Source organism: Chiloscyllium plagiosum, unplaced genomic scaffold (assembly GCF_037043375.1).
Source record: "Chiloscyllium plagiosum isolate Xiang-an unplaced genomic scaffold, Cpla_swu_hap1 HiC_scaffold_19, whole genome shotgun sequence".
NCBI lineage: Eukaryota > Metazoa > Chordata > Chondrichthyes > Orectolobiformes > Hemiscylliidae > Chiloscyllium > Chiloscyllium plagiosum.
In genome coordinates, this window is record NW_028270157.1 from 21,907,441 (window position 1) to 21,919,874 (window position 12,434).

Consider the following 12,434-nt stretch of genomic DNA (forward strand, 5'->3'; position numbering starts at 1 on the left):
CTTGCCAAACCAAAGAAAGATTAATTATTCCCTACATTCTACATCCTCTTAGCTAACCAATGACTTCAACTATGCCAGTAAATTACCCGTTCCTCCATCAACTCTCATTTGTGTAATAATCTGTACTGCAGCACCAACAGGTACCCCTTCATCCACTTTGCTTTCTACTTCCTCAAAGGCTCCAATCAATCAGTTAAACACATATCCCTTTCACAAAAACATCCTGACTCTGCCTGATTGCATTATGATTATCTAAATATTCTTTTGCAGTCTCTTTAATAAAGGATTCTATAAATTTTCCGATGACAAATTTCAAAGAAGAGTCACCAGACCTAAAAGGTTAACTCGGATTTCTCTTCACAGATGCAGGCAGACCTGCTGATTTTTCCAGCAATTTCTGCTTCTATTTCCATTAATTTAATTCCTTTATAGTGAGTTTTGAGAAGATACATGATACATGAACACCAACTAGCCACAAAAAGACATGACCCTCTTTCACTAGTATCCTCACATACGGATGAGGAAGGACACCACTTCAACTGGGACAACACATCCATCCTAGAACAAGCCAATCAAAGACACGTACGAGAATTCCTAGAAGCATGGCATTCCAATCGGAACTCTATCAGCAAACACATCGAGTTAGACCCCATCTACCACCCCCTGAGAAAAGGGACAGGAAGTGACTTCACCACAGGAAATAACATCATCACAGGAAATGACATCACCAATCCAAAGAAACCCAAACATATAAATAGAAACCAGGAATTTTCAGCATTGCTTCGCCTGAGGTCCACTGAAGATGTTACCTAATAAGGTAACAAAATGTCTGGAAATGAATCTTTTAGCTCAGCGAGCAAACCTACATCCAAAATTATTTCCTTTATTTTTATCGTGTTTGGTTTGGAACTATGAATTACAGTTGAGAACTCCATTCTGAGTTTTGAGCAGCTTTTTTTGAAAAATAGAAAAAAGAGCAAAGGTTTGCTGCTGGAAACTGGCCTGAAAAGATAAAGCAGATTACAGTAATTAGTGCTTTAAGACCGCACCAAGGTTCCATTATGCTGAGGGACCACCACGCTAGCTGCATGTTGAATTAGTTAATCAAGGGATGACCAGTACTGGCCAGCCAATGACAGAGAATGTTAAAAAGGAAAGAGAAACCAAAGGGTGACCTGGTTTTGTTTGGGTTTTGGACCAGGGGGCAGTGTTGCTTTGGAAGCTGCAGGACTGGGCTGTTCTTCAGACTGAATTTTGCTTGCTGTAGTTATTCTCAAATTGTCAACTCGCTGAGAGCCGACTTTAGGACATGTGGAACCCAAAATGAGCATCAGAGAGCAATTATCGCTGTGTAAGTGCTGTCTCAACACAATGTCAATGATCCATTTCATCACTTTTGTTGATGATTGAGGTCTGATGTGGTCATAATTGGCTGGATTGAATTTGACCTTCGTTTTGCGGACAAATTCTATCTGGCCAACTTTTCACATTGCTGGGTAGATGCTAATGTTGTAGAGGTACTGAAACTGGTTGGCTATGCGTGTCGTCAATTTTGGAGGACAATTCTTCAGTACTATTGCTGGAATGTTTTTGAGACCCAAAGCCTTTGCAGTTCACAGTGCCTTCAAGATAGTTCTTGATATCACATAGAATGAATTGAATTGGCTGAAGTCTAGTTTCTGTCATATTGGGAAACTCAGGAGGAGGTAGTAATGTGGTATTCATTTGGTACTTGTGACTGAACATGATTGAAAATGCTTCAGTCTTTTCTTTTTCTGATGTGTTGAGCTCCCCCATCATTGAGGATTGGAAAATTTGACATTTACTTCTGTCCACGACCATTCACAGCTGGATGTTAAAGGACTGCAGAGCTTAGACTTGCTCCTTTGGTTGAGAGATTACTTAAGTTTGTCTATCAAATGCTAGTTCTTGTCAGTGGTGGTTTGCCATTGCTTCCCACTCTCAGGGGCAGGTCAAGGAAACAGGTCCCCAGTCAACACCCAGAATGACAATTAAACCCACACAGTTGGCACTGTTTTGAACCACTCAATAGTCACATAATAAAGTGAGCTAACATGTTGCCTCAAATATAGACTGGCATCAACATAAATCTTTTTCTGTTCCCCTTTCAGTGTCTCTTTATCCATTTATAATAGGAGCAACAAGAACTATACACAGTGCACCACTTGCACTGAAGCTTAATAAACGAGCATTCAAGAAATCAAAGTTAAATGGGCCAGAAACAAACCAAATTTAATCATTCATTAATCCTTCACATTCTATTTATTCCCATTTGCAATATTTAAGGTTGTGGGTTAAAAAAGACAGTGTATTTTGACAACTATCATAAAACTTCTTAAAAAGTGATCAGATCTAATTCCAAACAGTGTTACTAAAATGCAAGTTCTATCTCAAACAGGATAATAAATGCTTTCAAAGGAATTACAGAAAATTGAATCTGGGTCCAACTGCTCAAAAAATCTTTATGACCATTATAGTTAAAGGCAAAGAACACACAACTCCTGACACATTGTCTGTCTCATTTAGTGTGAATTTGGCAGAATGTCTCATAAATAAGCTTGCAGTTTTGTTTTAAAAAACCTGCTATATTCCAAGGTATGTAGCACCTTTTCCATAATCCAATGTCTGGCCTAGACCACTTGAATTATTTCCATGCTACGGCACACCATGTGACTATAACCTCTAGGTATTTTCCAACCACCAGTTCAAATATTCTATTAGGTTAGTAGCTGTGATTTATTAAGAGAACACACTAACTGCATGCATTTCTCGAGGGACTAATCATTCTATGTAACAATGCTGCTTACGCAGATTGGCAGACCCCTTATCCTGGCTACACAGCTGTCCAGTAACAAAGCAAAGGAAACAGTTCTTAGACATACAGTCAACTTCACGTTGAAGGTATCAGACATGGAACACTCCTTAAGTTCCAGCGAATCTTATTGTACAAATATCCTGAAACCTGCAGGTTTTGGCCTTGGTTTATGGTAATACATTACAGGTGCCATGTTGTTGTTTTTGTCCTACATGTTAATAACTAAATTGCAATTTCTTTTTAAGAGTTGGGATGAAGGAACAAGAAGGGATGTAATGAAGAGAAGGAAGAGCATACTTGGGAAACAAAGTCCATCTGAAAGTATCCCCAAAAGCAAAAAAATTACAAGAAAAAAAAATACAAACGTGATTATAGACAGTGCTGCATTTAATGGAAATGACACCATTTATAAGATCAGATTGGTGGTTTGGAAAATATGAATATTAAAATTATTGCAAATTGTTTAATATATTGCATTTTTATGAGGTGTGAAATGCATCTTTGTTTTAAGTGTAAAAAGCCTGGTACTGTTAGGGCAATATTTTAATGTCTCTGCCAATTTGTATATTCTGATAGCTCAGTACACCAGTGGAAAAGACAAGGCTGAAGAATCTGTTACAAATTCTACATCAACCAGAAATGCCAAGTTGATGACCTATCCTGACCTCCTCGAGAAATTCCAAGCATCTTAGATGCCAGTCTTCAACCAATTTGATTCACTCCATGTGATATCAAGAAACAAAGAAGGGACTGGATAGTGCAAAAATTATGTTCAGGGAAATCTTGAAATCTTGCAGTGAGTAACTCACCCCCTGACTACCCAAAGTTTGTCCATCATTTATAAAGTGTAAGTTAGGAGTGTGATGGAGTAATCCCCACTTGCCTGAATGAGTGTAGCTCCAACAATGCTGAAGAAGCTTCATACCATGCAAGACAAAGCAGCCAACTTTATTGCCCCCCCCCCCCCATCGATAAACATCCACTCTCTCCACCATGAATGCTCAGTAGCAGCAATGTGTACTGTCTACAAGATGCACTGCAGAAATTGACCAAGGATCCTGAGACAGCCTCCAGTCCCTCTCAAGTCCCGGGGAACTACAAGGTATGGATTTCTGATGGGTGGGTCAGAGGATGGCGCTGTGAGTGGGTTAGGGGAGTAGACTGTGAGCAGGTTGGAGGAAGACACTGCAAGTTGGTGAGTGGGTTGTGGGAGGACTAAATTCTCGGCTTTGGCCCTTTGAACGATTGGCGTGAAAATGTGGAGCAGGACTCCTGAGCTATTGGAGAACGTAAGAGGGAAGGAGAGAGTGTGTGAGAGAGACAGAGCATGTCTGAGAGACTGAGACACTGCGTGAGGGAGTGAAGGAATGCCTGGGTGTTATTTCTGATGATGGGAGTGTCCAGAACCAGTGGTCATAGTACAGGGATATGGGGTAAATTATTTAGGACTGAGAATGAGGAGAAATTTCTCCACCCAGAAAGTGGTAAGCCTGTGGAATTTGCTACCACAGAAAGTAATGAAAGCCAAAACACTGTATGATCTCAAGAACGAGTTGGATAAAGCACATGGGGCAAATGGAATCAAGGGATGTGAGAGAAAAACAGGAATAGGCTATTGAGTTGGATGATCAACCATGATCATAATGAATGGCAAAGCATGTTCAAAGGATTGAATAGCCTACTGCTCCTCCTCGTTTCTAAGTATGTTTGTGGAGGTTAGGGGTGAAAGAGTGCATTTGTACAGAAGTAAGTGAGGTAAAGTAGGTGAGTGACAAAATAAAGGTTAGTGAGAGCATGTGTGTGAAGGAACATAACAGCATACATAGAATAAAGTGAGACAGCCTGAATGTGTGTTTGGGAGGGTGTGTAGAATGGAGTGAGAGACAGGGGGTATAAATGGGAGGCTGGGAGAGCGTGTGTGTTGGAGTGCCTGAGTGTGTTCGATTTTATGTGAACACTGAGACTAAGAGTGAGTCATATAGCCACCATCCCTCCACACCTCCTACTCCTCAAAATCCTATCCATAAAGGAGATTGCAGAAATCAAAAGGCAACCAGCTTCTGAATCCACTTTCAAATGAATTCTGCCATCAGAAGCTCAGACTGTGCTTCACCAGAGGTAAACACAGGTCCACTGTTAGTTAAACTGAACTTAGCTTATCCCCATCCCCTTCTCTAGTGATCAGGACTTGGTGCCTAGACTGCCTCTATCTTCTCAGCTCTACTTCATAACTGAGTTGGCAAGGCAAGATTTTTGCTGCTTGCCACATTTTCATAAATTGCTCATTTATTTAAGGTACAATCGTTTTAGAAATGGTTGTTTTGAAAATTATATTTACAGTTTCACCAAGCCTTAACTTTATGAAATTCATTCACCAATCACATACCCTACCATGTGTGAGAACAGTTATAAAACTATAAGTTATGCCTGGAAAGTTCTTTACACAGAGGGTGATGGGTGTCTGAAACGCGTTGCCAGCAGGTGGTAAAGTCGGGCATGATAATGTCATTTAAGATGTATTTAGACAGATACGTGAATGGGCAGGGAACAGAAGGATACAGATTGTTAGAAAATAGGTGGCAGGTTTAGGTAGAGGATCTGGATCGGCGCAGGCTTGGAGGGCCAAAGGGCTGTTCCTGTGCTGTAAATTTCCTTGTTCTTTGCTCTTCCCCAATGAAACAAAAGTTGGACAACCCGGATATACAAGGTATTTAATGATATGGAAATCGTTACTGGCAATGTAGAAGACTGAGGCACAGCTTGGAAACTACTAAAAGGCAGTTTTAGACAGATATCAGGAAATTGCTCTTCATATAAAGAATGACCAAGACATAACATGGAGTCTTCGTAGAATGGGTAAAATACAAACCATTTCGATAACAATTAATGTTTCACTGAGATAATTATGAATGGACGAGTGGTCTTTCTCATTCATAGACATCTTGCAACTACAATTCTTTCCCAATCAATTTGTTTTGCAACTGTGAAGAAATGTGAGCACCCACCTGTCCATTCGCAGTTGGCAAACGATACTCAATATATCAACCACCCCTTCATTTTTCAGCTGATGGCATCCAATAGTGATGGCAATAAAACAGCCTGTTCTCCCTATCCCAGCACTGAAAGAAAAATGATGATTGTATTGAATAAAATACCACTTGTTTTATTTATTATTTGAAATGTTATGCTTTAAATGGCTTTATTGTAGCACAGTTTTCTTAATAGTTTAGCTCAAATAAGATAATGATTGCTACTCAAAAGTCAGGCATTACTTTAAAATATATTATTAAGTTGTCACTGTCAGCTGTAACAAATTTGGTAGCATTCTCACCTCTTGGTATAAGATTGTGAGTTCAAGTCCCACTGCAATAACTAGATTAAAAATATCAAAGCTGACATCTAAGTTTTTTTTGGGTGAAGCCTTACAAAGAGACCTTAGCTGCTCTCCAATTACAGACCTCTCATACAGAGGGACTCATAGCACTATACAGACAAAGGGCAGGAAAGGTATCCTTAATGTCCTGGAAAATATTTATCCCTCAACTAACATTGCAAAAAACCAGATCATCTGCTAATTTTCACATTATACTCTGAAGGAACTTGCTCTGTATGAATTGATTTCTGTTTCTACATTTAAATAATGTCTGTATTTCATTGGTTGCAAAGTGCTTTGGGATGTCCTGAGATCATGAAAGGTGCTCTATAAATGCAAGTCTTTCCCTTCTTTTTGAATATTTGAACTGAATGGACCAAATGAATAACTTTGAGAACTGAACACTATGCTTATTTTAAACAGGTTTCATGAGTTTAGCTATTTTGAGGAGATTATTTCTAAGGGAGTTTAATTAAATGGACAAGTGATTAATTCCTCCATAGCCCTGTCTGTGTCGATTACAAAATATGTGAAAGTTCAGAGTTTGAAAGCACAGTGGTACACTGGTTAACACTACTGCTTCACAGCACCAGGGACCCATGTTCAATTCTACTTTGGCTGACTGTCTGTGTGGAGTTTGCATGTTTTCCCTGAGTCTGCATGGTTTTTGCTGGGTGTGCCAGAATCCTCCCACAGTCTTAAGACGGACAGGTTAGCCATGGATTAGCTATGGTAAATGTAGTGCTAGGGGATAGAGATGGTGGGTCTGGGTGGATGCTCCTCGGAAGGTTGATGCAGACTCAATGGGCTGAATGGTCTTTCCATGTAATATCAGGATTCTATCTCACAATGAAGTGATGCTGTAGGATATGAAGCAGTAAATATGGAATGATTCACTGATTACAATAAAAAAAGTAGACTGTGAGGGGAAGGGGGAATTCTGAAAATATGACAATATCAGATCATACCACAGCAATAGCTCGTTCACAAGCTCACAATTGTGCACGTTTCATCATGATTCATGAGAGAATAGGTGATTAATTCAATTAAAAATACCAATGATGAATATTTGACCATTTTACTACTTGAATAGCCTGTTGGATTTCTAATATTGAGATGGTTAAGCTTTAATTTGTTTTTGTTATTTGTGCCAGTCATAGTTCAGTTAGTAGCACCCTCATCCCTGAATCACATGGTTCTGGTTTCAATTTGCCACCAAGGTCTTAAACACAAAGTTCAAAGCTGCTCCTTCACTGCAAAACTGAGCACGTACTGCATTGTTAGAATGCTGTCTTACTGATGAAATATTAAACTGAGATCCTATTTGGGTGGATGTGGAAAATATAATTGCATCATTTAAAATGTCCTGGCTAATATTCTTAATCATTATCACAAAAATAGATTATCAGGTTTTTATTACATTGCCATTTATGGGAGTGTGCTGTGAGTAAACTGGTTACTCCATTTCAAAAGTACTTAATTGGCTGTAAGGTCACTTCTGTAAGGCTGTAAGGCTGTAAGGCTGTAAGGACTTCTGGTGGTTATGAAAAGCACTCCATAATAGCAAGTTTTCATTTTTGTGTATCCAAAACATGACAGTCTCATCCATTGCCAAGTATGATTACAGTACAAAACTTTTTCAGTCGTCTTTCCTAGAAATGAGAATGAAAGATCTTTTATAGACTAAGTGAACAGCATTGTTACAAACACATTACCTGCAATGTACAACAACTGGTCCTCGACCAGGTGATTTCTGTCTGGTCTCCTCCACTTTCAGCATGAGTTGCAATAGTGGCTGGGCACTATCAGGTGTCTTGTGGTCAGGCCAGGATTTGTACCAATAGTGTTTTATATTTTGACACTTGCCTTCATGCTGGTTGAAAGAAAACCAATGATACAACAATATTAATTTTGGTCATACTCCTCTTAACTTCATTTTATCTCATTCTTTTCCAAAACCTGAAAGTCATGGCTATCACTACTTTTTCCTCAGTCATCCCTTTCTGGTACCTTTTACAGGTTTTTAAAACTTAAGCTTGGAATCACTTCCTTCTTGATTATCACACCTACTTTTCTTGGGATGTTCTACATTATCATTTTTCACTCTTCACCAATGATCTTTACTCAATAGTAAAAGAAGTATCATTCCGCATGGCCATACTTTGGCTTTGAACCTCCATTATTTAAATTGTGCCTTTAGGAATTAACCATGATATAAATGCACATAATATTTCTGCCATTAAAATTAATAAGTACATTGCACAAATTAAATATGTAACTAACATATTCAGTGAATGGGGAATTAATATAGAGAGATTTGGAAAGGAGTCATTAAATTATGCTGAAATCACTCCTTTAAAATCTTTCAATATTTTAACAAATAATTTTTAAAACTGTGATGTCGGAACAAAGAGCCAGTTGTTTACAAAGGTTATGCTTTGCTTCTGGAATGCATTCTCTGTGTGACATGGAGTCCATTGTTCAGTTTTGGTCAATTGTTCACCTACGCAATGGAGAAAAGTAATAAGACAATGTCCTCAAACATAAAGGAATAATCTGTGAGAAAAAATTATAGAAGGCTAATCTGTACAAATTTAAAGTGGGATTCCATCAATGTTCAAAACTGTACAAGGGTATGGATTACTCCAATGGACACATAGATATAAATTAGTGAACATTCAATTTAGGAGAGTCTTTCACTAAAATGATAATAATGATAAGGACAATCTGTCAGGCAGGCTATTACATATGTCCCTTGCCTTTAAAAGAGTTCATTTTAAGAACTTCATGCACTGCATAGAAAATGTCACAATCCTATTGGCAGTCAGGCAGCTTTACATTTGCAAAGACATAGAAATCAGTTGCTTGCTTGCTTCATACCTGTGATATGCTTTAATGGTTTAAATAAACTAATCCATTGGCTTACCGAATCCTTGATGTGTGTTTGATTATTATACCATTACCATTGACATGACATGGTGAACAACAGTACAATACATCTTGCTGAAAAGGCCTATCATGCTTGCATAGTCAGCGAGCAAGTCAAAAACATGGGGCTTAACCTTACCAGGAATTGGCTACATGTCATTTTTGTCAAATTTCATGGAGAGTACCACACTCTTTTGGCACCCAGCTTATCTGATGGTGGTCCAATTCTCCCCCTCGCTGCTGGCAGAAACACCATTGTTGGGACATCCAGGATTCCTGGCGCTGACAATACATTTTAAAGGCTGTTGTGCACACAGTAAAGCCTTGGAAATGGCAGATAATGAGAAATTGACTGCAGTTGTGACATTGATGAAGCATAGTGCCATACAGCAACATGTCTAACCTTTTCACTGATCACTGATGGCAACCATGAAAACTAGGAGAAAGTGAGGACTGCAGATGTTGGAGTACCAGAGTTGAAAAATGTGGTGCTGGAAAAACACAGCAGGCCAGGCAGCATCCGAGGAGCAGGAGAATTGACGTTTCGGGCATAAGCCCTTCTTCAGGAATGAGGCTGGTGTGCCAAGCGGGCTGAGATTAAAGGTAGGGGGGAGAGAATTTGGGGGAGGGGCACTGGGAATACGATAGGTGGAAGGAGGTGAGGGTGAGGGTGATAGGCCGGAGAGGGGGTGGGGGCGGAGAGATCGGGAAGAAGATTGCAGGTCAAGGGGGCGGTGCTGAATCCGAGGGTTGGGACTGAGATAAGGTGGGGGGAGGGGAAATGAGGAAGCTGGAGAAATCTACATTCATCCCATGTGGTTGGAGGGTTCCTAGGTGGAAGATGAGGTGCTCTTCCTCCAGGTGTCGTGTGGCCAGGGTCTGGCGATGGAGGAGGCCAAGGACCTGCTTGTCATTGGCGGAGTGGGAGGGGGAGTTAAAGTGTTCAGCCACGGGGCGGTTGGGTTGGTTGGTGCGGGTGTCCCAGAGGTGTTCCCTGAAACATTCCGCAAGTGGGCGGCCTGTCTCCCCAATGTAGAGGAGACCACATCGGGTGCAGCGGATACAGTAAATGATGTGTGTGGAGGTGCAGGTGAATTTGCGATGGATATAGAAGGATCCGTTGGGGCCTTGGAGGGAGGTTAGGGGGGAGGTGTGGGCGCAAGTTTTGCACTTCTTGCGGTTGCAGGGAAAGGTGCCGGGAGTGGAGGTTGGGTTGGTGGGGGGTGTGGACCTGACGAGGGAGTCGCGGAGGGAGTGGTCTCTCCTGAATGCTGATATGGGTGGAGAGGGAAATATATCCCTGGTGGTGGGGTCTGTCTGGAGGTGGTGGAAATGACGGAGGATGATACGATGTATCCGGAGGTTGGTGGGGTGGAAGGTGAGGGCCAGTGGGGTTCTGTCCTGGTGGTGATTGGAGAGGCGGGGTTCAAGGGCAGAGGTGCGGGAAGTGGAGGAGTTGCGGTGGAGAGCATCGTCGACCACGTCGGAGGGGAAATTGCGGTCTTTGAAGAAGGAGGCCATTTGAGTTGTTCGGTAGTGGAATTGGTCCAAACCAACCGACCGACTCCCACAGGTACCTAGATTACATCTCCTCCCACCCTGCCCCCTGTAAAAACGCCATCCCATATTCCCAATTCCATCGCCTCCGCTGCATCTGCTCCCAGGAGGACCAATCACCCTCTGGCCTATCACCCTCACCCTCACCTCCTTCCACCTATCGTATTCCCAGCATCCCTCCCCCAAATTCCCTCCCCCTTACCTTTTATCTCAGCCCGCTTGGCACACCAGCCTCATTCCTGAAGAAGAGCTTATGCCCGAAACGTCCATTCTCCTGCTCCTCGGATGCTGCCTGGCCTATTGTGTTTTTCCAGCACCACATTTTTCAACCATGACAAACTGCCTAGCTTTGTGTCTGTGTTAAAGGCAAGGCAAGACAGATATACTGTGAGCTTGTTAGCCCTGGCTGAGGGGCAAGGTGCAAAAGGCCAAGACAAAACAAAGCAGAGATACTGCAAATCATCGAAGTAGGATCAAGTGAGTGAGCACTGAAGCAGCAAGTGAAGATTTCTGATATGAATTTTGATCTGAACCACAAAATGGCTGTCAGTAGCAGCATGCAAAGTGTCCTTGCAGAAGTCTTGCAAAGAGAGGAGCCAAGGCGCTCCAATCTGCAGCACTGAAGTCCAGAATTGTATTGAAAATGGATTGGAGATGTGCCATGATGGTACAGTGAGGCTGGTAAGTTTTGGATGCCATGATCAGTAGATTAATGGTATGTACAGTTGCTGCTCATGGAGTGTGCATTGAGAGGTTGGTGCCTGGTGTCCAAGATGGAGGTCCGGTGGAGCAAGTGGAGAATTGTCAGGAAACCATGTTGGGAATTGTCAGTATTGGTTTCTATCTAGTGCGTGATAGAATGGGAAAATATCAGTGAGCACCATTAAGTGATAATGAGGGTGATAATAAAACTATAGGATATAGAAGCAGAAATAGGCTATTCGGCCCATTTAGTCTGCCTCATCATTCAGTGAGATCACATCTGGGGTCCTAGCACTGATCCCTGTGGAACCCCATTAGTTACTGCCTGCCAATTTGAAAAAGACGCATTAATTCTTACTCTTTGTTTCCTCTCTGCCAACCAAATTCCTTCTCAACTCTGTCATAAATGTGCGACCCCTTACTCTTAGATTATTTCTTCTGCTTCTAGGCTGTTCCATGGGGGAGGAAACAACCTCTCTGTCTCCACCCTGTCAAGTCCCCTAATAATTTTGTGTGTTTCAATAAGTTTGCCTCTCATTTTCTTAAATTCTAATGAGTACAGGCCCAACCTACTCAAGTTCTCCTCATAAGACTGTCCCTCCATACCTGTGATCAGTCTGAATTGTCTCCAATGCCAGTATATCGTTCATTAGATTGGGAGCTCCAAACGAAGACTCCACTTATGGTCTTTGAGTGATACTCATCATCAATTAGCTTCTTGCCACTCAGTAGTGAGAATCTCATTTTGCTGTTCAAATCTTGGTTGGAAAATGAGACTTATTGATCTCAATGTCAAGAAGGCCTCAGTGAAATTTGTGTTATTTGGGCAGATGCTTACAGAATCCATATACTGAGTTTGACCAGAGGTAGGGAAAGGTCTCATAACGTGATATTTCAGAAAAGTCAGCAAGCAGACTTATTGAGATGGTGATCACAACCACCACATGGAAGCTTTCCAGAAGTTTTGTCAGACATAGCAAAGACTTCTAGTGTTAAAGAGGTTCTGAAGGTTGTGCACAAATCTGAAGCAATTCTCAC

The 12,434-nt window shown here is 41.3% G+C and overlaps 1 protein-coding gene across 2 annotated transcripts in view; it reads right to left on the minus strand.

Moving 5' to 3' along the window:
- LOC122559762 (receptor-type tyrosine-protein phosphatase R-like) overlaps positions 1-12,434 on the minus strand; it is a 213,992-nt gene that overhangs the window by 32,150 nt on the left and 169,408 nt on the right. For both annotated transcript variants that reach the window (XM_043709749.2, XM_043709751.2), the window contains 2 exons: positions 7,925-8,082; positions 5,842-5,955 (listed from right to left, as the gene is read on the minus strand). In XM_043709749.2, coding sequence (XP_043565684.2) covers positions 5,842-5,955; positions 7,925-8,082 — 272 coding nt within the window. The remainder of the gene's footprint in view (positions 1-5,841; positions 5,956-7,924; positions 8,083-12,434) is intronic.